Source organism: Lycium barbarum, chromosome 11 (genome assembly GCF_019175385.1).
Source record: "Lycium barbarum isolate Lr01 chromosome 11, ASM1917538v2, whole genome shotgun sequence".
NCBI lineage: Eukaryota > Viridiplantae > Streptophyta > Magnoliopsida > Solanales > Solanaceae > Lycium > Lycium barbarum.
Genome location: NC_083347.1, coordinates 10,504,777 through 10,532,531, shown reverse-complemented (window position 1 = coordinate 10,532,531; position 27,755 = coordinate 10,504,777). Strand labels below are relative to the sequence as shown.

General features: G+C 35.4%; 3 protein-coding genes, 1 long non-coding RNA gene and 1 pseudogene across 4 annotated transcripts; 3 read left to right on the top strand and 2 right to left on the bottom strand.

The window, feature by feature from the left end:
* Positions 1-878: 878 nt before the first annotated feature.
* Positions 879-2,825, top strand: LOC132618179 (probable xyloglucan endotransglucosylase/hydrolase protein 16). The gene is made up of 3 exons (XM_060333236.1): positions 879-1,265; positions 1,355-1,548; positions 2,181-2,825. The coding sequence occupies exons 1-3, from the start codon at positions 999-1,001 to the stop codon at positions 2,584-2,586; spliced, it is 867 nt and encodes a 288-aa protein (XP_060189219.1). The 5' UTR covers positions 879-998; the 3' UTR covers positions 2,587-2,825.
* Positions 2,826-13,232: 10,407 nt separating this feature from the next.
* On the top strand, positions 13,233-14,744 carry LOC132618027 (xyloglucan endotransglucosylase protein 7-like). Its single transcript, XM_060333091.1, has 3 exons — positions 13,233-13,581; positions 13,858-14,051; positions 14,159-14,744. Exons 1-3 carry the CDS (start codon positions 13,327-13,329, stop codon positions 14,571-14,573), a joined length of 864 nt encoding a protein of 287 aa, XP_060189074.1. The 5' UTR covers positions 13,233-13,326; the 3' UTR covers positions 14,574-14,744.
* Positions 14,745-14,892: 148 nt separating this feature from the next.
* Positions 14,893-17,095, top strand: LOC132618026 (xyloglucan endotransglucosylase protein 7-like; annotated as a pseudogene).
* A 429-nt stretch (positions 17,096-17,524) lies between these two features.
* Positions 17,525-20,237, bottom strand: LOC132617634 (uncharacterized). Its single transcript, XR_009573803.1, has 2 exons — positions 19,699-20,237; positions 17,525-17,893 (listed from the first exon to the last, which is right to left on the bottom strand). It is a non-coding gene; the product is annotated as an uncharacterized LOC132617634 (long non-coding RNA).
* A 5,101-nt stretch (positions 20,238-25,338) lies between these two features.
* LOC132617435 (peroxisomal and mitochondrial division factor 2-like) lies at positions 25,339-26,727 on the bottom strand. The gene is made up of 2 exons (XM_060332439.1): positions 26,573-26,727; positions 25,339-26,493 (listed from the first exon to the last, which is right to left on the bottom strand). The coding sequence occupies exon 2, from the start codon at positions 26,481-26,483 to the stop codon at positions 25,599-25,601; it is 885 nt and encodes a 294-aa protein (XP_060188422.1). The 5' UTR covers positions 26,484-26,493; positions 26,573-26,727; the 3' UTR covers positions 25,339-25,598.
* Between the last annotated feature and the right edge of the window lie 1,028 nt (positions 26,728-27,755).

Genomic DNA, 27,755 nt, shown 5'->3' with positions numbered 1-27,755 from the left:
ATGTAGCAATCAAGAATGAAAAGACTTACTAACGGATTGTCACAATTTTAAATATATAATTAGTTAGTTACGCACTAATTAATTTAGATCATTACATTAAGGACCACCGTCATGAATTATATAGTTTCAGTATAATGTTTTGTATAGGAACTGTTTGGTCATCGCATGGCGTCACAATTTTGGATGATTCCATATGTTCTGAAAATCTTTTGATAATTTAATTAAATAATTACATCTCTTATTTTTGTTTCAGTTATCCTTCAATCATCTATATCCATCATGTTTAAAGATAGAGTTCATTTAGTTAATAAGGTTTTGGTTAAAATTAGCTAAATTGCAAGACTTCCTAATTCCTCCAACGCTGGTACAAAACTTGCCCTTCATCGAACATAAGTGCTTTTTATTTTAGCTAAAACACAATGGAGAAAGCTCGCGTATTCACATGCCATTTCGTATCATAGTAGTTGTATCCTAATGGACGATGGCTCCTATAATATATGCGATCTTTTTCTCCTTAATTAGAAGTCTCGAGTTTGAGCCTTAAGAATAGAGGAATTCGTAATAGAAGACGTTTATCCTTACATAAGCCCCCACGCGATGCAAATTTAAATTAGTACATCAGATCAGTGAATTTTTAATATCAGATGGTTAAAAAAAAGTTGCTATTATAATCCGGAACACTAAACTGCATGTTCGGAAGAGGTATATAAATTAGATCATAACCCTATAATCGGTCATCAAAAACAGAAACCACGCGCAAACAATTATTCTGGTCCGCAATGATTATGAATAAATTAAGATTTAATTTCCAGCCCAACATTGTTAATGTTGCCCAATTGCCCATCTTTCTTCCATTCAGAGCCTCACTTCCTATCATGTTCACAAAGGAATAATAATTCCCTCAATAATCCACCTATTAAAGGACTCCTAAACCAATCTAGATAATCATCACATTCTTACTCTTATTTCTCTTCAACAAATATTTCAGTTTTGAAAAAATGGCTAATTCTCATTTGCTTCTGATTTCCATTCTAATTATGGGCAGTCTAGTGGCTGCCTTAGCTGGTAATTTTAATGACCTTACAGAGATTACTTGGGGTGAAGGACGTGGTAAAGTATTAGAGGGAGGCAAAGGTCTCTCTCTATCACTTGACAATTTTTCCGGGTCGGGTTTTCAATCCAAGAATGAATATCTCTTTGGAAGGTTTGACATGCAACTCAAACTTGTCCCTGGAAACTCTGCTGGCACTGTCACAACTTTCTTTGTAAGTTCAATTTTCCTCTTATATTCAACTAATAATCCCATTTTATTCTCCTTTTATAGAAACTAATTAACTAATTAAAATTTGTGTAGTTATCATCACAAGGAGAAGGACATGATGAGATTGATTTTGAGTTCTTGGGTAATGTGACTGGCGAGCCTTACACAGTCCATACAAATGTTTATTCTCAAGGAAAAGGAAACAAAGAACAACAGTTTCACCTTTGGTTCGACCCAACTGCAGCATTTCACACGTACACCATTGTGTGGAACGCTCACCGCATAGTGTAAGTTATATTTATACAAATTTAAGTTCCATGTTGTAATTAATTTTTTTTCAATTAAGTCACCTATTAGGTAATTACAGGTAAATTTATTGATAATTTGATAGCATGATAAGTAACCTACTATTACAAACAATGTCAGTGTGTATTATAACTTAAATTCTAGTATTTATAATCATGTCATACATCTAGCCATATACATTCTTATGAATTTAAGTTATATACTATATTGATGATGTCAATACCTGTTACGCTATTAGTGTAGTTAAACCAATATTAGCAGACTATTTTTTTTATCAGGTTACTAATTACTCTTATTTATCATAAAAATTTATGTGTAATTATTATTTATATATTTATTACCCTTGCATAGAATTTAAAATTGGATTTTTTTTATTTTTGATCCGTCGGACGAAACTAATTATGGGTGTTCGTCAAAATATATATATATATATATATATATTGTATATCGTGTGTATATTTTGTGTATACACTATGTATATTTATACTTAGTATACAAAACCTATATATTTGTTGGCTTTTATTCTCTTGAGCTGTCCAAAAATGTAACCATCTAAAATATATTTTTATTACTACAACATTTGACTTTGCTGATTTTCATTATGATGGATCAGGTTCTTGGTGGATAACATCCCACTTAGAGTCTACAACAACCATGAAAACATTGGTATTCCATTCCCCAAGAGCCAACCCATGAAAGTGTACTGCAGTTTGTGGAATGCAGATGAATGGGCTACACAAGGAGGCAGAGTCAAGACTGATTGGTCACACGCACCATTCACTGCTTATTACAGGAATATCAACATTGATGGATGTGCAGTTGTATCTGGTTCCTCTTCATCATGTAAGTCCACTGATGCCGCAGGAAATGCTAAGGCATGGCAAACACATGAACTTGATGCTAAGGGTAGGAACAGGGTTCGCTGGGTCCAAAGTAAACACATGGTTTATAATTATTGTGCTGATTCTAAGAGGTTTCCTCAAGGACATTCTCAAGAGTGCAAGCGCTCAAGGTTTTAAGAAATCGGACTTAATTAATTTATTTATTCTCAAGGTTCGAAGCTCGATGGATTGATTGTTTTTTGTTTTGGTTGTGTGAAATTCTTTATTGTTTTTTGGTTGTACCAATAAAAGTTGGTTTATTTATTTTGTTTGATTAAATGGTATGTACGATTCATGTTTATATGTCTGTATTGGGAGAATATGCATGTACGTACTGTCAATCCCTCAATTTAAATAAAAGAAATTGTTACCATAAATGTGTTCTAAGGGGAGTAAAAATTTCGTACAACAAAACTTTTGATTTTTTTTTTTTTTTTTTTGCCGAGTACTTTTGAAGTATTACTCGAATTGAAATTATGACTCTTATTAACGCAAAGCAATATTTGCATATCAATCTCTCTAATCACTAAATGAAGAAAAAGCTCTCATTCATAGAAGCTTGTAACGAAAATTCAAACGAAAACATAAAGTTGAACTGACATGCTTGATCTTATCGGGATGATATTCTAGTTTTTTTTTTCTCAATTATATAACCACAACCAAATTAGTAATCTCTCCATTACTTCAAATCAAAATAGAACAAGATCAAACGAATTAATTTGACTACTTAAGTTTTGCTACATATATTGCTGCAGGGACATTTGAAGTTGTATTTAAGAAAGGCTAAATAACCTTAACAAGAGTGCTCACTTATCATAGAAGCCGCTACTTTTATATATATACTAGAAAGGATTTGCCGGTGCAAGCATGGGCCCAAGCACTACATCAACATGATTTTTTTTTCTCTCTCTAGTTTTTATTGTCATGGATAAATGATGAAGGAATAAATTTAAAAATTTAACAGAAGTCTTTTCTCATCAATTCTTGTTATTCCGACAACATATTTTTTACTTTTTTAGGGCACATTAACAGTTAGCCTGGTGTGATGACTGATGGCTCTCGCCATTGCTTGGTATTTAAAGGGAGTTCATGCTTTTCTAGTAAAAGAATGTATAGGGATAAAAAGACATAGTTAGATAAAATTATTACACCTCAATAGTTACAACTTACAAAGCAAACCGAGGTAAGGTTAAAATAAAAATAGAAAAAGGAAAGCCTTCAAGTGCCATTATAGCTTTTATCTCACATTTGGAAGAGCATATAGTGCTCTAACTTGTTATTATGTGTGTCAATACTTATTTAATTAACTACAATGGATTTGAAATTTGGTAAAGTTAATAATTTAAGTGTAACAATTTAAGAAGAAAAAATGAAGTTCTAGGATGCAATCATAAAATTAGTGAGGTTCCTCTCATTGGGTCAAGCTCTTTAATTTTTATTTTAAATTTCAAACTTCAAATTTCATAATTTTTCTGATGAAAATTAGTAAAATAAATTAAAATTCATAATGAAATTAAAATTGTGCCATATACAATGGGATAGATGTAGTACAAAATAATGATTATGTCCTTAATTTATAATTTCACTATGATAACTTTAATTAAAAAATTAATGCATCAGTTTCTGTCAAGCTTTAGAACTAATCTAAGTATTTTTAGTAGAATATTAAATATTAGAAATATTAGAATATTTCTTTGTATTGCTATGCAACATAAATAAGGGGATTAGAATGTTTTCACCTTCGTTCCTTCACCTTGGAGGAGTTACTTAATTGATTAGGGTGCCACTTTTTCTACAAATTAATATAGCTGGTGAATCAATTAATATGTAAAATATGTATATCCCAGCAGAACTTTTAAGACATTACACCAAATAAGGGGTATAATTAGAATTTAAACAATCATAGGAGAAAGTGCATAGCAAACAGATGCCAGGGAGGTCAGGAAATGTCCCTGTCGAACGCGACCCAGAGGTGCAACTTCTTTGGCGGCAACAAAAGGAATTAAACCAGAGTGAATGCCTCAAAGTTGAAAATATTTACCATTTTATACCAGGATGACCAATGGGATAAGTTAAATATTAAGGGTAAATCGGTCAATTCAGCAGAACGGGAAGCTCCTCTATTCCTTCTTATTAAGAGAAGTAATAATACAACCATATGATGTATGAAATCAGCTGGTTTTAATAATAAATTCGCATCGCATAGGGTTCAAAGAGAGTAATTCGTGAGTTTCTCTGCTCTTAGGGTCTCGGGTTAATTCTTAGATTCGAACTTGAGACTTCTTGGTTAAATATTGTGAAAGAGTTATATTCATCCCACTACAATCTTTGATGGTAATATCTTAAGAAAAAGTGATATTATGCCTAGATAAAGACTATTGCAACGGGAGAATTATGGATTTCACCGAAAATAATTGCCCGTTGATCTACCAGTTTATATATCCCTTTTACTTTTAACTTGAAACACCTTAAAGTTTATATTATTGATGTATTAATAATAACATTCCGTACAATTTTCATAATTTTGAGAATATAAATTCATGAATCATGGTTACTGTAAAGGCAAAATTCTAGGCAAAATTGTGCTCTAAGATCAGTTACGCGACGAGGCCTATATAATACATAGGGGTGTCAAAAAAATATGAAAAACCGATCGAACCTAACCATATAGTGTTTTTTCAATAAAACCGTGGATTTTTATTTAAGCTTATAACCATCCCGAACAATTAGGGTGGTCTTTTTAATTTATACAAAAAACCGAAAAATTCCCGAACCGAACCGAATAGCCTTACATGTATGAAATACATTTTATATATTAAAAATATGTTAAATTGAATATATAAAATATTTTATAATTTCTGTTTCAAATATAAAAAAGAATTTTGGCCACTAAATTTTGGGCCTTTAGTTGATTGGATTTAGTTTCAAAAGAATACCTCATATACATAGTCATACGATCATAGTTTTAGATGATTTAAGTAGGCACTTTTGGTTATAGTTATCACTAACAAAAGTTTACCTCCATCTTGGTCTCCTCTACTATGTTGCTTGATGTATATGTATCAAATTCAAGTTGTGATTTCTGTGGCCTACAAGCTAATGTTTGTTTTGGCTCAATTCAACATTGTTGTCTTTGGCAAGTTATTCTTCTCCCTGGTCAATCAGTGAGGATTCACGTCGCGATGATGTCATCGTTGTTGTCTTGATATTTGATATAACACATTTCAGTTTAATTACTTTGTATAGTTTTTTTAATAGCTTTTACATTAAATATTTCATAAGAAATAAATAGAAGCTTTATTTGATGGTGTACTACAAATAGGTTTGTGGAGGTATGTGTCGTTACATTTTAATGGTGGTGTATTCTTAGGTGACACTTTAAAACTAAAATAACCGAAAATTAACCGAACCGTACCGATGCCGAAGAAAAACCGAGATGAAGGGACGGTCTCGAAAAGTCTAATTTTAGTTATACAAAATAAAATAACTGAAGAATTGGGATGGTATAATTTTTTTAAAATAACCGACTAAATCGTCCCATTGACACCAATGCATGGAAAGTAAAGACGAACAATATTGAAATGACAGATAATGCTAAGAAAGAGACAAAAGAGTAGAAAAATCTACTACTGGTATTAATATCCTTCAAGTGTCCGACATATGATATAGTGTCAGGAGGTAGATGCTACAACTGAACACTGCCAATTGTTTTAATTAAGGGCAAACATGGGGTATAATTTATCTCCTTCAATGGAAGCTTGAAAGAGGTACAATGCTTTTTTAAGTATATGGATACAATCTGGAGGGAAAGTTAAACTCCGAAAACTAAGTGTGTTGTAGATTTGGATAATGTTGAATGCTCTTGAAGTTTGTTCTTCGTCTCCCATTTATAATTGTTCGTGTGTTTGGGTCTAAGACTGACTTGTAGGTTTTCGATTAGTCTGCCGAGCTTATTCGACCTTTGAGACCGATATCCCTCCCCCCCCCCCCCCCCCTCGGGATTTCTATGGAGGCTGTTGAGGGAGTTTGTTAGACTTGCTTCTATAAGATGAAGAATCTCTCTAATGTTGCTCTCACAAATCAGACCATAAAAGATCGTTGATATTAATGAAGAAGAAGACAGACACAAGTCTGCTTCAACAAGTACAATGGACAAGAGTAAAAGGGAAAGTTAGTATTTTGGGCTTAATTCATATTTGGGCCTCATTAAACCAGACTTGGGCCTAATCCGATCTTGAGGCTCTTTTGTGACTTGGGCCTCAGTCTTTCTTTCCCTCATAAGTATTGGATAATACTTGTACAAGAGCTGATATACACATGGCACATGTATAAAGCATAGTATAGGATCTTTCTTAGAGTATTCTAGAATGTGTACAGGCGTATGTACGGATGTATAGGATTCCTGAATTTGTTTTTGTACAGCTAAGAGTTTGTTAGGAGTATTAGTTTATTGCAAAATAGTCCTTTATAACTAGTATAAGAATCTGTATTTGATACAATGAATATACATAGAAATTCTCATAAATCTCTCAATTTCTACATGGTATCAGAGCAGCAACAAAATCTCTGAATCATCTTATCATTTTTTCATTTCATCATCTTCATTTTAAGCTTTAACCATGTCTGGAAACACAGAAAACACCTCAGCTTCTGAAACATTGCCAGTGACGAGCACTCAGTCTAGAAATGGAGCTTTACTTGATTCTAGCAACCCCCTTTTCCTTCATTCTTCAGATGAACCAGGGATGAACTTGGTGAACAACATCTTCAATGGAAAAGGATACCAAGGTTGGAGGAGATCTGTGCTCATTGCATTATCTGCAAAGAACAAACTAGAGTTCATTAATGGAACTTTGAAACAGCCAAACATTGATGATCAAGAATATCAAGCATGGAATAGGTGCAATGATATGGTCACCTCTTGGTTGCTAAATTCTCTATCAATGGATATTGCAGATTCAGTGATTTACTCAAGAACTGCAAAGGAACTGTGGACAGATCTAGAATAGAGGTTTGGACAGTCTAATGGAGCCAAGCTATACCATCTGCAAAAATAAATCAGTGGATTAACACAAGGATCCACTGATATAGCAGGTTATTTTACTAGATTGAAAAGGCTTTGGGATGAACTTGATTCCCTCAACTCACATGTAAAATGCATGTGTGTGTGCACTTGTGAAGGAAAGCAGAAAATAGTTATGTCGTTGGAGGACCAAAGACTCATGCAGTTCCTCATGGGTTTAAATGATGTCTACTCTCAAGCTCGAGGAAACATTCTCATGCTCAACCCTTTACCAGGAATCAATCAAGATTATTCTCTTCTCCTTCAAGATGAGAATCAAAGAGAGGTGTATGTTAACCCACAGTATTCCCCTAATTCTTCATCCTTCATGGCAGGAAACTATAATGCTAACTCTCAGAAGTTCACAAAACAAACTCAAAGGTTTAAATCTGGTAATCAAATGCAAGGACAGAGGTTTGGAAATAGAAATCAAAGGAATCCAAATCAGTCACAAAGAACAGGAACATGTTTCAAGCCTAAAAAGGCAAAGTTTAATCCTAATGTCAGTTGCACTTATTGCTTCAAAATAGAGCATGTAGTTGATGACTGTCATAGACTACATGGGTTTCCAGACGATTTTGAATTTACCAATCAAAAGGAGTATAACAGTGGAGTCCAAGGTAATGCAGCAATGGCAGGTGAAGAACATGAAAGCATTGACATAGGATATAATGATGCTGAGATAAACAGCATTACTCAGCAGCTAAGCAAGGAACAAATTTCACAAATAGTTCAAATCATGAAGCAGAACCAGACAGGACCATCAAAAACCTCAAACTCAGAAATCAATGCTAATGCCATAGCTAGTACTATGATAAAGTATTTTGGTTGTTGTCTTGTTGTTTTCAACACTAATGCATGGATAATAGATTCTGGTGCATCTGAGCATATGTGTTTTGATCAAAATTCTTTTCAAAAATTAATTCCTCGCCCTAATCCTGTGCACATCAATCTTCCTAATTCTCATAGAGTCACTGTTACTCATATAGGTAGTGTTAAGATACTGCCTACTCCACATTGAAAAATGCGCTTCTTGTTCCCTCATTTAGGTATAATCTTCTATCTGTGCAAAAGTTATGTGTTCAGATTCATTGTACTCTATTTTTTTTACTCAAAAGAGTGTATGTTGCAGGACCATATGAGGAGGGTACACGTTTTTGGTGAATCAAGGGATGGACTCTACCTACTCAAGCCTACTAATCTTAAGTCTAAGCACAAATGTCAAAGCAATCTATCAGTTATTCCAACTAGTAGTGATTTCAATTCTGTTTCTGTTCCTTTTTCAGCAAGCACTGTTTCAGATGTAGCTCTTTGGCATGTAAGGTTGGGGCACTTGCCTTTTCAAGCAATGAAACATCTTCATTTAGTCAATTTTCCTCCTAATTTTAACTGTTCTTGTGATATTTGTCCACTTGCAAGGCAAACTAGATCCCCTTTCCCTTTAAGTCATATCAAAACTAAAAGGATTTTTGAATTAATTCATGTGGACACATGGGGGCCATATGAAGTTTCAACACATGATGGTTACAGATATTTTTTAACAGTGGTTGATGATTTTAGTAAAGCCACATGGACTTTCTTCCTAACTGTCAAGAGTAATGCATTTCCTGTTTTAAAAGATTTCTTTGCTATGGTAAAGAGACAATTCAATGTGAAAGTTAAAAGAATGAGATCAGACAATGCCCTAGAGTTAGGGAAGGGGATACAGGAAGCTCATTTTCTGAAAACTCAAGGAATTATCCATGGAACATCATGTGTTGGAACACCTCAACAAAATGGGATTGTTGAAACAAAACATAGGCATTTGTTGGAAATTGCTAGGGCCCTTTTATTTCAATCCAAATTACCCACATCTTTTTGGGGAGAATGTGTGTTAACTACTACACATCTAATCAATATAATACCCTCTAGGGTTCTCAAAGGAAAGTGCCCTTTTCAAATCATACATGGCAGACTGCCTAACTACAAATTTTTAAAAAGTTTCGGTTCATTATGCTATGCGTCAGTTCTTCCACAGCATAGGAGTAAGTTTGAACCTAGAGCCAAACCTTGTGTCTTTATAGGTTATCCACAAGGTCAGAAAGGTTATAAACTACTTGAATTAGCAACCAAAAAGATTATAGTTTCTAGAGATGTTCAATTCCATGAAACTATTTTCCCCTATTCTCAAATCTCACCTGGTACAGAACAGATTTTTCCTATTCCTGATATCAACAACTCCTTTCCTGAACAATCTCCTCCCAGTGTGTCACCTACTTGTACTCCTCACCACAATTCCACTTCTGATTCTAATCCTTCTCTTCCACCTGATCACTCTCCTTCACCTTCCTCTGATACACTATCTCCTGCACATTCTCCTTCACCCACACCACCTCCACCCATTCCCACTAGAAAATCAAAAAGGGAAAAACACAGACCTGCCTACTTAGATGACTTCTAATGCAACAACATCTACCTATCAGAAGTCACTAACACCTATTTTTCTCAACCCTTGCAATCTCCTACTTTTTCTTTTAGTGCTTTATCTATGCAGAATCAACAACTGATGGGATCTCTTAGTACCATTACTGAGCCTAAAAGTTATTTTCAAGCTAGTTTGCACCCTGGGTGGAGAGATGCAATGGATTAAGAAATTAAGGCTCTCAAAGCCAATCACACTTGAGAAGAAGTCCCTTTACCAACTGGAATGAAAGCTTTGCCTTGTAAATAGGTATACAAGGTTAAGCAACTCTCAGATGGATCACTTGAAAGATTAAAGGCACGACTTGTTATTAGGGGTGATATTCAGAGAGAAGGCATTGATTACAATGAAACCTTCTCTCTAGTAGTGAAAATGCCTACTATCAGGTGTCTTTTGGCAATTGTAGTAAAAAGAGGTTGGTCAATCACTCAATTAGATGTCAATAATGAATTTTTGCATGGGGATTTACATGAGGAGGTTTACATGAAGTTTCCCCCAGGTTTGACCCCTCCTAATCCCAATTATGTGTGCAAATTGCAAAAATCACTTTATGGTTGAAAGCAAGCATCAAGGGCATGGTATGCTAAACTTGCCGGTGCTCTACAGTTCAAGGGTTACACAGCTTCATTGAATGACTACTCATTATTTTTCAAGAGATTAGGGGATTCTATTTCTATTGTTGCAGTGTATGTTGATGACATACTCCTCACAGGGAATAATCCCTTAGAATTCACTGCTCTTAAATCCTTCTTGCATTCAGAATTTTGCATTAAAGACCTGGGTGAACTACACTATTTTCTAGGGATGGAAGTACTCAGGGAAAAACAAGGGATTATTCTAAATCAGAGGAAATTTACCTTAGAACTCTTGGACGAATTTGATTGTTCAAATGTGGCACCTGTTTCTTCTCCCATCAATCCTTCTACAAAATTTTCCAATTCCAACCAAACCAGTCCACTCCTTACTGATCCTACCATTTATCGAAGACTCATTGGAAAGCTTAATTACCTCACCCAAACTCGCCCAAATCATTCCTATGCGGTTCTTTGTTTGAGTCAGTACATGTAATTCCCTCGTATGAATCATTTGGATGTTGGTCTGAGAGTTCTTAGATATTTGGGGGCAAACCCTAATCAAGGTATACTTTTGAATGTTGATCCTTCACTTTCACTCATAGCTTTCTGCGATGCCGATTGGGCTTCTTGCAAGGATACTAGACGATCTATCAGTGGATTTTTTATCAGTCCTGGTGGTTCTCCCGTCTCTTGAAAGTCCAAGAAACAATCATCCATTTCTCTATCCTCGGCTGAATCAGAATACGGGTCGATGCGTCGAGTTACTACTGAACTCACTTGGCTCACTCGACTTCTTGAAGATCTTTCTCTCAAACCAACTTTACCGGTGCCTGTATTTTCCGACAGCAAAGCAGCGATCTATATTGCTCGCAATCCAGTTTTCCACGAAAGAACCAAGCACGTGGAACTGGATAGCCATTTTGTGCGACAACAATTTCTCTCCGATCTGATTTCTCTCTCCTTCGTTCCATCCATTGCTCAACTTGCCGATCTCTTTACAAAACCACTGCTTGGTCCTTCGCACCATTTACTTCTCTCCAAGTTGGGTGTTAGTTCCCTCCCCTCCAACTTGAGGGGGGGGGGGGTGTTAAGATGAAGAATCTCTCTAATGTTGCTCTCACAAATCAAACCATAAAGATCGTTGATATTGATGAAGAAGAAGACAGACACAAGTCTGCTTCAACAAGTACAATGGACAAGAGTAAAAGGGAAAGTTAGTATTTTGGGCTTAATTCATATTTGGGCCTCATTAAACCAGACTTGGGCCTAATCCGATCTTGAGGCTCTTTTGTGACTTGGGCCTCAGTCTTTCTTTCCCTCATAAGTATTGGATAATACTTGTACAAGAGCTGATATACACATGGCACATGTATAGAGCATAGTATAGGATCTTTCTTAGAGTATTCTAGAATGTGTACATGTGTATGTACGGATGTATAGGATTCCTGAATTTGTTTTTTTACAGCTAAGAGTTTGTTAGGAGTATTAGTTTATTGCAAAATAGTCCTTTATAACTAGTATAAGAATCTGTATTTGATACAATGAATACACATAGAAATTCTCATAAATCTCTCAATTTCTACATCTATCCCCTGAGACTCGGTCAAAGGGGTTGGAGAGGACTGTGGTGTGGCTTGCAAGCAGAGGTCTGGCTCGTGTGAGGCTGGTATTCGGGGCTCGATTCGTGTGTTCTAGGTAGGGGTGTACAAAGTAAACCGACAAACCGCACCAAACCGATAAACCGAGTCAAACCGATAAAAAAAACCCGACTAATGGTTTGGTTTGACTTGGTTTGGTGTTGAAAAAAAAAACCCGACCATAATTGGTTTGGTTTGGTTTTAACTAAAAAAAGTCAAACCGAACCAAACCAACCCGACATTACATGTATTCAATTTTTAAAATATTTTATACATAAAAATATTTATTTGTAATGTAATTTATAAATATTTCTTAAATTTTTTTGTAGTTTTTTTTATCTATTATCATAAAATTTACTACTTAGATGTACTACTATAAATCATGCATTTTAAGAAATATGATAATATGATAATAGATAAAAAAAACTACAAAAAAATTACCATAAAATTGGTTCAAGCTTGAATAATAGTACCAACAAACGTAAAATGCATGAGTTGTCTAATAATTTATAGTAGTACATCTAAGTAGTAAATTTTTCTTGACACCGAAAGCGGAAAAATAAAAGAAAGAAAAGTCCCAGACCACCGACATTGTGGTCAATTCTGAAAACGATAATAATGATTTTCATTAGCACAAAAAAATTTAATCTTTATTTCCTCAGTAGGCCTAGTAGTCTAGAATGTTTGAACAGTTCAGATAAGATTAGAACACGAATATCACGATCAAACAAAAGAAGAAGAAGAAACAGAAACATTAGCGCGTTTGGTAGAATAGAAAGTTAATGTTAATCTTTCCCATTTGGGCAATTGCTAAAAAAGTGTCACTGTCACCCAACCCCCACGGATCTATTGTATGTCCCCACACCCCATACATCCGAAACCACAGCCTGTCCAATCTCCATACATACAAACGCGTCACATTTCAAAACATCATTTTCAGTCCTTTCAATTCACAGCTAATTAATTCCTTTATTCAATTCCCTTTCTTGGATCCTTCCTCCTGGTTACATAAACTCTACTATATATATATATATATTCATCCTCCTTTATCTTCCCATATCAAACACATTCACAAACAACTCTAATTTATCCCTTCAAGGCACAAGTACATATCCTTTGATTGTTTCCTTAAGATTTTCTATAATGTTGCTGCAGCTCTCTATTCTTGCAATTTTCTTGCTATGTCCTGTTTGGGCTGATAATTTCTACCAAGACGCGACGGTCACGTTCGGTGACCAGCGGGCTCAGATAAAAGAAGGTGGCCGCCTTCTCGACTTGTCCCTCGACAAAATTTCAGGCTCCGGCTTTCAGACCAAGAATGAATATTTATTCGGAAGGTTCGACATGCAACTCAAACTAGTGCCTGGAAATTCTGCTGGCACTGTCACCACCTTCTACGTAAGTTCTTACGACGTAGTCCTGAAGCAGATTCAAAATTTTGAGTATGCGTTCTGAATTCTAAAAGAAAAACAGCTTATTGGATTCTAAAATATCAGACGCATTAAGTGAATTTCTTAACACAACTATAGGATTTCTGCTAATTTTACTAGGTTCTACCGAACTTGTAACCAATACTCTAGCTTCACCCCTGGTTCTAACGAGTACTTTGTAACTATAAAGAACATATATAATTGATTGAAGTTATTAACTTTATTAGCTTTGTGTAATTTGCAGTTGTCATCTCAAGGAGCAGGGCATGACGAAATTGATTTTGAGTTTCTGGGAAATTCATCAGGCGAACCTTACACAGTTCACACCAACGTTTACTCACAGGGAAAAGGCAACAAAGAACAACAATTTCGCCTTTGGTTCGATCCCACCTCATCGTTCCACACCTACTCTATTGTTTGGAACTCTCAACGCATCATGTACGTTACTAACTAAACTTCTCCTTTTAGTATACTCTAAACAATTACTAGTACAGCATTATTTTGTGTTAGCGTCTGACATTTTGGGGATTTGTCTAATTGTCCAGATTTTTGGTGGATAACATACCAATAAGAGTGTTCAACAACCACGAAGCACTTGGTGTTGCATTCCCAAAGAATCAAGCAATGAGAGTTTACGCGAGCCTATGGAATGCTGATGACTGGGCAACACAAGGCGGACGGGTGAAAACAGATTGGTCCATGGCTCCGTTTACAGCCTCTTACAGGAATTTCAAGACAAATGCTTGTGTCTGGTCAGCTGCATCGTCTACTTCGTCTTGTGAAGGCTCTAAGGCTGACTCAGTGAATAATGATCAGACATGGCAAACTCAAGAACTGAACGCTAATGGCAGAAATAGGCTTCGATGGGTTCAGCAGAAATATATGATTTATAATTACTGTGCAGATGCTCAAAGGTTCTCTCAAGGCTTTCCTCCTGAATGCAAACGTTCGAGGTTCTAAGGATTAAGTCGGTCAATGTTGTCTATAGAATTCTTGTTTTTCTTTAATTTTGTTCTGGGATGTCAGGAGAAAAAAGAACATAGTGTAATTATCTGTATAAGCAACTTAAATTCTTTATTCTTTTTGTAATCATGAAATAGAAATTGTAACAATGAATCATTTTTCAGCCAAGCCTACGATCCTAAAATATAATGCATTACATGATGCGTTTAATCTGTACTTCTATCATCAGTTAGAATACACCAACAGAGTAAAAAGTTCATCATACTTGCAGTTTATTTGATTCAAATCTTAGAATATTTAGTGGTAGAATCGAAGAAATGAAACAATTACTCAGCTTCTTTCACAAACATATGCTATGACAGAAGGGCAACTCAGCATCTCACAGTTGTAATCCACACGTGGGGGCGTCTGCAAGATTGACTAGGCTCTTGCATTAGCTTTCTGAGAAAGTATCAAAGTTTTAAGTATCCTACCTTAGCTCACTCTATGCTACAACATTACACATTACGGTTACCCTCATCAAAAGCTTCAGTTATCATACAATACATCCAATCTGCAGAGTCTATCTTTAAGGTATACTGGTAGAATGGCGGAGGTAGTCCAATTCGATTGGTACTGTAGTTGTAGGAATAAGACAATGAACTTTGAGTAGGCGCGCGTGTTTTCCCTAGAAAGATGTTGAGCATTTCTCTTTCATGGAGTATGAGAATACTTTTAAACTCTTGTAAAGTAATGGCCTGTTATGGGGTAGCATCTGAATGAAATTCCTACAGAGTTGTTGATACCACTTGGGGCAATGAAAGGGATAGAACAGTTAAACACGGGATGGAGGTCAACTTCTCCATGCAAGGGGAACATCTATTTGGAAGGTTCGATATGCAACTCGAGCTTGTATCAGGCAACACTGCTGGCACCATCACCTTTAATCGGCCTTACGCGACTTGCATCTGGATAAAATTTCTCAAACACATTCACAAAACAATTCTAATTTGTACCTTCAAAGCACAAGTAATATCCTTTAATTTGATTTCTCGAGAATTTCTATAATGTTGTGGCAGTTCTCTATTCTTGCTGTTCTCTTGTTATGCCCTGTTTGGGCTGAAATTTCTACCAAGACGCAACGGTCACCTTTGGTGACCAGCGGGCTCAGATAAAAGAAGGTGGCCGCCTTCTAGCCTTGTCCCCCCTCGACAAAATTTCGGGTTCCGGATTCCAGTCCAAGAATGAATATTTATTTGGAAGGTTCGACATGCAGCTCAAACTAGTACCTGGAAATTCTGCTGGCACTGTCACCACCTTCTATGTAAGTTCTTAGTTCCGAAGCAGATTAAAAAATTTGAGTTTATGAATTCTGAATTCTAAAAGAGGCAGCTTATTGGGTCCTAAACAAATTACCATACATATTAAGTGAATTTTTAACGCAAATATAGGACTTTTGCTAAAATTATTAGGTTCTACCGAACTTGTAACAAATATAGGACTTGTAACTACTGTTCTAACGACTACTTCTTCTTAACTACACTATTATAGAAAAGATATACTTGATTGAAGTTATGAACTTTATTGGCCTCGTTTAATTTGCAGTTGTCATCCCAAGGAGCAGGGCACGACGAAATTGATTTCGAGTTTCTAGGAAATTCATCGGGCGAACCTTACACGGTTCACACCAATGTATACTCTCAGGGAAAAGGCAACAAAGAACAACAGTTTCGCCTATGGTTCGATCCCTCCTCGTCATTCCACACCTACTCTATTGTTTGGAACTCTCAACGAATCATGTGCGTTGCAAATTAAACTTCCTTTTAATCTTAGTCTAAACAATCACTAGTATTACTTAGTGTTAATGCCTGACATTTTGAGGATTTGTCTAATTATCCAGATTTTTGGTGGATAACATACCAATAAGAGTGTTTAACAACCACGAAGCACTTGGGGTTGCATTCCCTAAGAATCAAGCAATGAGAGTTTACGCGAGTCTATGGAATGCTGATGACTGGGCAACACAAGGCGGACGAGTGAGAACAGATTGGTCCATGGCTCCGTTTACAGCTTCTTACAGGAATTTCAATACAAATGCTTGTGTTTGGGCAGCTGCATCGTCTACTTCGTCTTGTGGAGGCTCTAAGGCTGACTCAGTGAATAATGATCAGACGTGGCAAACTCAAGAACTTAATGCTAATGGCAGAAATAGGCTTCGATGGGTGCAGCAGAAATACATGATTTATAATTACTGTGCGTATGCTCAAAGGTTCTCTCAAGGCGTTCCTCCTGAATGCAAGCGTTCAAGGTTCTAAGGATTAAGTTTATGATTGTTGTCTATAAAATTCTCTTGTTTTTCTTTTCTATTCTTTAATTTTGTTCTGGGATATCAGGAGGAAAAAGAACATAGTGTAACTATTTGTGTAAGCAATATATTCTTTATTCTTTTTGTAATCGTGAAATAGAAATAACAATGAATCATTTTCCTAGAACTCGAGCTTGTACCTGTCAACTCTGCTGGCACCATCACCACCTTATTGTTCAATACTTCAATTCCGCTGTTTTAAAGCTATCCCACCTCTGTATATACTATTATTCCACTAACAAGTTGGTTCTATGGTAATATCGTTACCTATGGATTTGCTCTTTAATACTACTAGATGTCATGCAGTAAATTTAGAATCTTAAAAGCCTTCTCTAACTTGGAATAGTCAAAAACTCTAGCATAGTTCACATCATCATCAAAAAAGATCTTAAAATCTTAATCAAAAGAATCTTATGCTCCTTAAACCCCATATTTTAATGATTATCCTCTACCTTCACATGTTTACTGCTTTACTTCCCAGAGCACAAAGCTGTTTTAGAATCTGTATGTTAATAATTGATGCTTTTCCTTTTCCATCAGATTTTTGGCATGAGATACCAAATGTAGAGTGAAATGAAGAGAAAGAACTATTCAGACAGTAAGCAAGCTGAATGTAAATATCAAATTATCCTTTTGGAGTGATCACACACTGCAACGCTAACTGAGCATTGATTCTTGATCGAATTTGAATATATAGGTTAAAATTCAGAAAAAAATAAAATGAAGCAGCTTTAAAATGCAAAAGAAATGTTCTGCTCTATGAATCCCAGCATGGGTATTGTCAATATAATACAAAGATTGATATGCTTCGCGGACCGATGGCTTCATTCCCTACTTAAGTAGCAATGTACTTACGAGTTCAGGGTTTTCACATGTTCCAGGAAAACAAAAGGAACAGTAAATTCAACCAGGTTTTGCAGTTGAAGACCTCAAAACTTCTGGAGCAAGCTTTAATCCTACTTCTCTACTTGGCCTGCAGAAGTAGAAACCAAATAATGTAAATGCATCAGGTCCAAACATGATAGAGATTTTGACAATTGAGAAAGGAACAATTCAATTTCAAATCAATTGCAGGATAAACTATCAGAGGTATAACTAGTGCCTAGTCCTTTTTTTTTTTTTTTTTCCTTTCCGAGAAGAAAGTGCATAGCCTCATTTAACTTGGCCGAAATCACTCCCCAGATTTCCAGGTTCCTCCTACTGAAAGCCAACAATGATCTACATGATATTTGAGGCCAAATGGCTATATGAAATGTCTTAATTTTCATTTGGCTTCAGGTTTTATGTAAGACCCTAGGACCTAGCACTAATTCCCATTTGATCATCATTTTCATCTTCAGGACGGATATATAGGAGGAAAAGAAAAAGAAATCTCTAGTAGACAATATATGCTTTGAAAATAACTTCCCAACCATCTCTTTTATATGATGCATCTACTCCCTCCATAATTGTCCAATTCTCCTCTCTGAAATGGATCTAGAAGAAGAAAACAAAACTGGAATCTCCAGTATACTACTACTTATGCTTTGAGAAGGATCTCCTATTTCACTTGTATGATGCCTCTTTTTCCCCCATCCTAATTAAGGTGACACATTATGTTTATTAAGATAAGAGTTAAAGTTTTACTATAGTTAAGCAAAAGTGAAATATAGTGTAGATAAAGTCAACTTTGAGAAGAATTTGAACAATTTCTTATAGCGTAAAAGCACTGTTGGCTTCTTTTTGATACTAGAATATTGAAAATGTTGAATTGTTTATGGAGTAAGTTTCCCTTTTGGAAAGTTGGGAAGATTCTACCTAGAATAATAATAAGTTAAGTTAATTTGGGTTCTTCGAGTACTTCTTCTAGTCCAATACAACTGCGACTTCACCTCTTCTTTTGTCTCGTTAGTTCACTATTATCTTGGCTTAATATCTAAATTGACACATATACATGCACCAGGTTTTAAATCCGTCCCCACAACTTCCGTTTATCCCATTTTAACACCTCTAATTGCTCAAAATACACATAATAAGCACCTCTACAGGGTTGAGCTAATCGCGTGAATCATAGTTGTGCACACGTGGATAAAACATAACAAATCTTCTCCACCTACATACTAAGGGCTTCAAGTATATACAAAAATCTTCCCCACCTACATACTAAGGGCTTCAAGTATATACAAAAATCTTCCCCACCTACATACTAAGGGCTTCAAGTATATACAGTATAAGTAGATTATGGGTTAAAAACTCACAGATACATAAGAAAATCCATGTTGAAAAATTAGCAGAAGCTCCCCAAATTTTACAGTCAGCAAGAACTTTTAAGAAATTAGCAAGATGATCAAAGGAAAAAAAATAAATGAAGCATTTGTTGTGGAGGAAAACGTTTTCTATCGAAAACATACTACTTCCTGAATCATTATACAACTAGGATAATGTAAAGATACTGCTTGTTTTCAACTCTAATTATGTGGGCTTAAGGTTAACAACAATCTTGCTGCATTGATTGAAGTAAGTGATATAGACAAGGAATTGAGATATATGTAAAAGGAAAAAAACTCTGATATGTCATTTTTGTGGAGAATATATTTTCCTCCAGGGAAATATTTTCTTCCTTCCAAAAAAGTAACAAAAAGACCAAACCACAATAGGTGCTTAATGGTTCTCCATCATATGTCATTACAAATGGGGCATGCTTAACTTATGATTCTGTTCATTTTGAAAAAAGAAGAAGACCCAAATGAAATCTTGCTAATTAGAAGTAGAACAAAAGCTCAGTGGTAGTTTTATTACCTTAAGGAAAGAAAAAGACACATTTGGAGAGAATGTAGTAGCAATGCCATGGCCGCGTGCTACAAAAAACCCTAACTGGTAAGGGAGAAAGACAAGAGTTGAGAAATTTGGATTCAAAAGGATTTTGTGAATCCACCCCCTTTTAAGTTTAACTCACAGAGAGCATTAGAATTTCAGAAGAGAAGGCTCTGTTCTTTTGTCTTCTTCTTCAAGAAGAAGAAGCAGTCCCCAACAGAACAATGCACTCTCTGTTTTCTGTGGGTTTAAGAAGGGGTTTTCGACAGCTTGCACGACTTACGATGAAGAGGATGCCAGCTCCATTCAGACAGTCTGGTTTCCAATGTGGGGTTATGTATTTGTAATTTTGTACTAGGACCCTATTAATTTGAATTTATGTAAGACCCATCTATGAAGCTCTAGTTTTTTTTTTTTTTTTTTTTTTTGGCGCGGATGGCCCTTTATTTGGGGTGGTCTTTAATTTTTGCCCTTCAAATTGATGGTTTTTAAATTTTACCCCTCGCTTAATACCCAAGATTGTGGATTCGAACCCCAGCTTAATTAAAAAAAAAAAGTAAAACTTACACAAATAACTACTTTTTAACAGCTTCTAACAAATTATAGCTATAAGTTGAAGATTTACAATTCGTAGCTCCTTTTGGCTGTATTTCAGTTGTATCTCGCGTTTTTGAAATACAGTGAAATACAATGTGACTGTTGAATTAAAAAAAGGCTATATTTATGGCAATAAAAATCTTTTTCAAATATATATGGTAATTTGGATTAATGGTTCCATGATTCACACAAACCTTATGAGGTTCCATTACAGCTAACATCTCTCTATCAAAATCAGTCCATTCAAAAACAAATTGCTGATTTTTGTTGTATTCGATTGTATTTCGCGTTTTTGAAATACACGAAAATACAAAATTTGATAGAGTAAAAATAGGTTGTATTTATGGAACATATTCTCTTCTTTCATTTTAAATGGTAAATCAAATTAAATCAACCATGTATCACGCAAACGGCTCAAGTTCCATAACAACCCATGTTTCTCTCTCGAAATTACTCCATTCCAAACTTTTAGAAATACTTCCGAATACAGAAAAATATACACTGGAATACAATGAAATATGGTTGATTGTTTAAGAAATATAAAATTGTAGTATGCGTATATACAATGGAATGCAATGAAATGTATCAGAAACTGTTTCGTAAATTAGAAATACATTGAAATATACTGAAATAGTACACTGAAATATATAGAAATATACTGAAACAGTACATTGAAATATAACAAAATATATTGAAAATATACAGAAATATACTGAAACACCACAACCACAAACCCTGCAGAACCACCACAACAACTGGAAAAACCCTCTTCCTTCCTCCGCCGCCTTTCTTCCGATCCACCATCCTGCTTTTCGAGATCTGAGAAAACGTAAACATAGTTCTACACAGAAAATCGTCCAATGTTGGTTTTCTTCAGATCTAATGGGTGATTAAATGCCCCACAATTACTCCAACTGGGGGTTTTAAGTTCAAATGATTCTATGAGTACCGTATTTTCTTTCAAAGGAGCAATTTCACAAACACCCGGTGTGCGTTTCTTGGGAAAATGGGGAAATCAAATAGTATTGAAAGTGGGTTTTTTTCGAATCTAATGGGTAATGAAAATGACCCACAATTATCTCCAGCTTAATCCAATTGGGGGTTTTAAGTTCAAATGATTCTATGAGTATTGTGTTTTCTTTCAAAGGGACAATTACACAAACAGTTGGTGTGCGTTTTTTGAGAAAATGGGGGAGATCGGACAGTATTGGAAAAGGGGTATTTTGTTGTACATATCTAATGATATGGTGGATGATTATTTAGAGAGTTAAAGAAGAAGAAGAGACCACTGTAATGGGGTAAAGAGGAAGAAGAAGAAGATGATGTCGTGTGGTGAGTTGTGAGGAGAGAGATTTTTTTTTTTTGGGATTTGGAGAAGATGATAAGTCTTAAATGTGTAGTGAGAGAGAATAGAGAGGTACATGTATTTCAAAAATTATTGGATCTGTTATGAAATGTAATTTTGAAAAAATAAAGCTATAAAAATTAAATAAAAAATAAGGTAGTTATTATTCATAAATAAGTCTTAGAGGTAGCTATGACAAGTAAATTTTACAAAAACAAATCTGCCCAGCAAATTTAAAGATCACCATTTTGAGGGGTAAAAATTAAAGACCACCTCCAGCGAAGGGCAATCTTGCAAATTGCCTGCTCTAATTAAAAGAGGAAAAGCTTCTTGTCACATTTAATTAGGGGTGTCAAATGGGCGGGTTCGGCTGAAATTGACCCAATCAAAATGGGCTGAGATAATAAATGAGTTGGGTTAACATTGACCCAAAAGTTACTTGGGCTAAAAATGGGCTGAGTCATGATCCGCCCAACTTAACCCAATTTTTTTTGAAGGGTCTATTTTTTAGAAAAATATTTTTCGTGGAAAATATTTTCTAAAAATACATTTTTAGCGAAAAATATTTTTCCTGAAAATATTTTCACGGATTTTTGGTGGAAAATGTTTTCGAGAAAAACTTTTTTCGGGAAAAATATTTTCCTTCATATCAAACACACCACAAATTTACAGGATGCATGATACAAGAAATGTGTATATATAAAAATCTCAAGCAATAAAATCAAGTAAAAAATTTACTTGTCATAGCTACCCTTAAGACTTATAGTAACTACCTTTTTTAATATTTAAGTTTAGTAGCTATATTATTCAAAATTTACATTTCATAGCTACCCACTTTTTTTAATTAACTGTGCTGCCCCATAATCCCTAAATACACGCCGCATTACTATATCTCTCCCTAAATACATGGTAATTGTTCCATTATTTTCTTCCATTTTTTCAAATCATAATTAAAAATGATTTCCAGCCAATATGACTTCATATACAAAGAGTTAATTAATGGCATCAACTAGTAAACTTGAAAATAAAAAGATCAATGGCACTGTTGTCCTTATCAAAAAGAGAGCTTTAGAGCTTGTTCCATTTGAAGTGGCTCAACGACAAGTTTATGATATTCTTGGGCATAAAGTTATCCTGCAGCTTATCAGTTCTGTTAATGGAGATTCAGCTGATTACATTCATAACAATTCACTTGCTAAATCTCCATGGATGGACCAAAAGAAGAGGAAAAACCTTCTTATGTTTGCTGATCATGTGGTGTTGTTTATCTTATGAGTGATGAAGAATAATATTGATTATAGCAATATCATATTGTAGCATCATTTAGGAGCAAGAGAATAGATTGTTGGTGTAGAAACATCATTAATGAAAGTTGTGGAGCTTTATGCCCACTAAGTGTTTGATAAAATGTTTCAGTATATTTTTGTGTATTTCTGTGGATTAGCAAATAATATATTTAATTTTCAATATATTTCAGTGTATTATTTTTCCCATTGACTATGTGTATTTCAATATATTTCAGTGTATTTCTATTTATAATTTAATTTTCTTTGAAACCCATATTCTTTCGTCTTGCCGCTACGTCTACATTGCAATCGGTCCAATTCATGCCTACTTTTCCTTTTTCCTTTTTTTGGTATGTGAAATTTATAGGCCGAATAATTCAAAATTTCTGCTGAAACTGCCTACTATAAAGGTAATATGACAATATATTACCCAGTGTTTGGATAGAGATTAGTTTCTTTTTTTATAACGGTAATGTTCATATCAGCTTGCGCTCACGTTAACTAATTTCACGGAGTATGTATGTCCACCACGACTTTCACGAATCGAAAGAAAGTGGCACTCTTGCCTCACAAACCTCTAGTTCTTACCTCACTTTAGTGACCACTAGCCACATCTTGGATGCCGAGTTGGACAACAACTTTGCCTTATTAGCCTTCAGATAATCCATAGCAATCTGTTGCTTGGTTTCGCATGAGCCGAAACTACTACTGTATAGACCCGGATTTGCGGTCCTAGCCTCCAAATTTGACAGATACAAAATAAAAAGCTTCCAAAAGTTTACCTACAACCCAATAAGACCCAGTCTAGTCTTGAATAATCATCTTAGCACAGCAGGTTACACCTGAAATTCCAGTCTTAACCTACTGTTCTGTTCGACAACAAGACCTGCTTCTAGGAGGATCTGTAAGAACCACTTTCATGACCTCAAGTAAGAAACTCATCAATTTCTAGAGCTGAAATCATAAGTATACTTCTTCCAGATAAATCCCAGTACAATTGAACACATATACGCAATAAATATCATTAATAATATGATATCCAACACTGCCTACCAGGGGTTATACGAATGAAAAGCTATTACCCAACATTTTTTTTCCCTGTGATGGATTTGAATCTTAATCTCTATCGTGTTTATCCATTTCATTGATCACTAGACCACATCCTTCAATAGACAGGTTACATTACGACCAGTTCACCACGTTAGTTAGCAGCCTAGCAGTCCCTTTGCTGTACGATTCATTCAAGAGGGATCTTCTAAACCACAAGAGTCAGCTAAGATAACTTCCAACAGAGCCATAAGCTACACCACCACACATGATGTAGCAGCAACTGTGCATTAAGGCAACAGAGCTAACAACTAAGTGGTAATGTTAAAAACGTAAAACCATATCTAAGTTCCAAAAGTTATGGAGTTGATAGGGGAAAACAAAAAAAAAGGCCAGTGTCAACAAATAAAAATGAGAAATGGACAAAACTTGCATAAACCAGCTATACAGAGTGAATTTTCAAGCTACAAACAAAAAGCCATGACCCATCCACATAAAATGCCATGTTTAGCAATGAGGACTAATATCCGGTTCGATACTGAGGCATGAATCAATAAAAAAGCCACCCCAACCACATTGGAAAAGAAGGGGAGCCCAGCAGCATTCGGGGTGCAGTGTAAGCAATCTACCTGACACGTCAATCAGTGATTGATTTCACAGTTTAAACCCGTAACATACAGATCACACCGAGACAACTTTATCATCGCTCCAAGGTTCCCTCTTCCCAACCCACGTTGGAAAAAGAACGAAGAATTGACAAGGAAAAAAGACCAAAACATGTATATAGAGTGAGTATTCGAGCTACATACAAACACACATGACCCACCCACATAAAACGCATTGTTTAGCACTTCCAGACTAATATGCAGTTCAATACTGAGCCATGAAATCAATAAAATAGCCTTCCCCAATCCACATCGAAAAAGAATGAAAAATAAACAAGGAAAAAAAAGGACTAAAACAGGTATTGACAAGCTGATGGTAACAATCAGCTAAAGAAACTAGAGCTCAGCAAGTTCATGACAATTCAAGAATATACTTCCCAGAGAAGATACTGCTACATAAGATATGTTCAAAATAGGGATCATCTTTCTTGTTTTGACCACCAAAACAACAAATTGTGGGAAGGGGTTTCATTTATAAATCCAACCAGAGGGAAAACCACCAAAATGTTGTCATACGATTGCAATAGCAACAACCCCGCTTGCTACACAGTAATACAACTCGCAACACTTCATGAAGCCGAAACAATCAATTTAAGCAATTCAATCATTCGATGCAAACACACTACTACATACAAATTCAGCAACTCTCTAAGTAATTGTTACATCACATTCGGGATCAACAAAATCATCGTAATCAAACTCCTTGAAATGAGAAATAAGCACTAATACAAGGATATATAGTGAGCTAATTTCAGCATAACAAACAAAAACATATTTCGGCACCATTAGCTGAATAATAGTGTAATCTATTATCGAGTAATATCAAAAGGTTAACTAATAATAACCCAACATAACAAAAGCACTATCAAAATTGTAAATTCCATAGCTTGAGATCAGCACAAAACCAAAAGAAACTAAACTTATTAAAGATCAAGCTATAAGGGTTTACGCTTTTCGTCCGTGTCGAAGATACCAAATAACACCAACAACTCCAATTGCAACAACTGATGATGCAGCAACCACAGGCAAATTCACATCAGCACCAAAAAACCCAACTTTATCATCACCAACAGGAATACCATTAATATCCCTAGCAACAATTTTTTCACTAATAACCCTTTCTTTCTCAGCTAATTTCTTTTCCAACACCCCAGCTTTCTCAATCATCTCCTTAACCCTTTTCTCCAATTCCTCTTTCACCATATAAAGCTCTTTCTTCTCCTTTTCCCATTCCTCATTATTCACAACAGTACCCTCAAGTTCCTCAATATGCTTCTTTAACCCCTTAATTTCTTCTTCCTTCACTTCCACTTCTTTCTGATTACCCCCAGAAACCTCTAGCTTCTCTAATTTCGACAATAACAGATTCTTTTCACTCTCAATAGCATCAATCTTCACATTCTTCTCATTTTCACTACTCTTTAAACCCTGTAAAGTCAATTTTACCCCTGACAGCTCATTATTGGAACCTTCTAGATCGCTCATAGCAGTTATAAGATCATGTTGCAGCTTCGCCACCTCACCTTCCAGCTCAGCAGCTCTAGCAGCTACTGATGCTAAACCTTTGTTCTCTTGCTCGATACTCTCTACCTTTTTAAGCAATTCGGATTTTTCGCTGTTCGATTCGTTGATTGATGTTTTGAGTTTCTCGATTCGCTGTTTGATGACGTCATTCTCGTGTAGAAGCTGAGTTTTCTCTTGCTCGAGGGCGAGTATCTTCGTTTTCAGTGCTGAGGTTTTTGATGACGTGGCGTCGGAGGTTTCGTCGACGGCGATATCTACCGGCGCGTCGTCGTAAAACTCGCCGTTGGTAAGGTTATCATCTGCCATTAGTTAAAACCTGAAAATAAACAAATGGATTAATTAAATGAAGAGAAAATTGTTGAAAAATTAAGAAGAAATCAAACAAGAAACTGTACCTTTGTAGTATGAATTAGGGTTTGTTGTTGATTGTAGTCTAGAGAAATTAGAAAAAATATCTTTTAGGGGTTTGAGGGAATGGAATATTATCAAAAATCTTGCTGGAAAAGAATAAAATGAGATATCACTTTTGGAACGGATGGAGGACACGTGTAAAAAATGGACGGTGTATTATTGACCATTTTTTTTGGTAGTGTACGCACATGTGCCAAAAGCAATTGTGATTTTTTTTTGTGCGGATTGCCCTTCTAAGGCGCTAGTTTTAAGTTTCCGCCCTCAAATTATTGGTCTTTTAACTTTTGTCTTTCGTCTAAAAATTCATGGCTTTCTGTTCGAATTTTTTGCTCAGTCAAAAATTTAAAAAATTATCAAATTTTTACATTGACATTTTTTTTTTAACTGAGCGAGGATTCAAACTCAAAATTTACAAATTTTAGGCTAAGGGTAAACGTTAAAGACCAACAATTTAAAGGCCATCCCCAGATAAATGACAATGTGCAAATTGCCATTGTGATTTGAGACGAAAACTTTTGTTATTCGTTGGTGTAGGGCCAAGGCGATTGTGAATGGGCAAGTTACATATTTGCCCAATCTATCAAAAGTAATAACGGAGTACATTAGTTAATTATATAAAATAATATCCATTATTATATGTTAAAAATATATATTTTATGTATATTATACATTAATATACAAAAAAGTATATATATATTGGCTATTATTTTTATGATTAGCTATTTATGTCAATTTCTCATTATGAATTGCATTGGTTCATTCGCACAAATACCCTATTTCGGGGGTGGTCTTTAATTTTTGCCCCTCAAATTTAGGGATGGCAACGGGGTGGGACAGTGCGGGTGCGGTGCGGGTTCTATTTTAACCCGCAAATTTTCAACCTCCCGCAAAGCATTTATACTCGCGTCCCTCCGCCCCGCACACAAAACCGCATCCACCCCCAGGTATAACTTGTTCGAATAATGATGATCCACTCTTTCATTCATTTTTGAACTCTTGACCTTTTGAGAATAACTGGACTTTAAATAAGTCCTTTTAGATAATAACCACGCAACTGTAACGAAGTTATTATTGTAGCACTCTGTTGCTTTCATCCAAATCTAGGCTCACTTACAGTAACTAATATTAGTTTACGTTAGTAAAAAATTAACTTTACTAATTATATAT

Coding starts and splice junctions, on each gene's coding strand:
- LOC132618027 (XM_060333091.1), top strand. CDS start 13,327: ATGTTGCTGCAGCTCTCTATTCTTGCAATTTTCTTGCTATGTCCTGTT. Junction 13,582..13,857: donor GCACTGTCACCACCTTCTAC/GTAAGTTCTTAC, acceptor TGTAATTTGCAG/TTGTCATCTCAAGGAGCAGG. Junction 14,052..14,158: donor TGGAACTCTCAACGCATCAT/GTACGTTACTAA, acceptor CTAATTGTCCAG/ATTTTTGGTGGATAACATAC.
- LOC132618179 (XM_060333236.1), top strand. CDS start 999: ATGGCTAATTCTCATTTGCTTCTGATTTCCATTCTAATTATGGGCAGT. Junction 1,266..1,354: donor GCACTGTCACAACTTTCTTT/GTAAGTTCAATT, acceptor AAATTTGTGTAG/TTATCATCACAAGGAGAAGG. Junction 1,549..2,180: donor TGGAACGCTCACCGCATAGT/GTAAGTTATATT, acceptor ATGATGGATCAG/GTTCTTGGTGGATAACATCC.
- LOC132617435 (XM_060332439.1), bottom strand. CDS start 26,483: ATGGCAGATGATAACCTTACCAACGGCGAGTTTTACGACGACGCGCCG.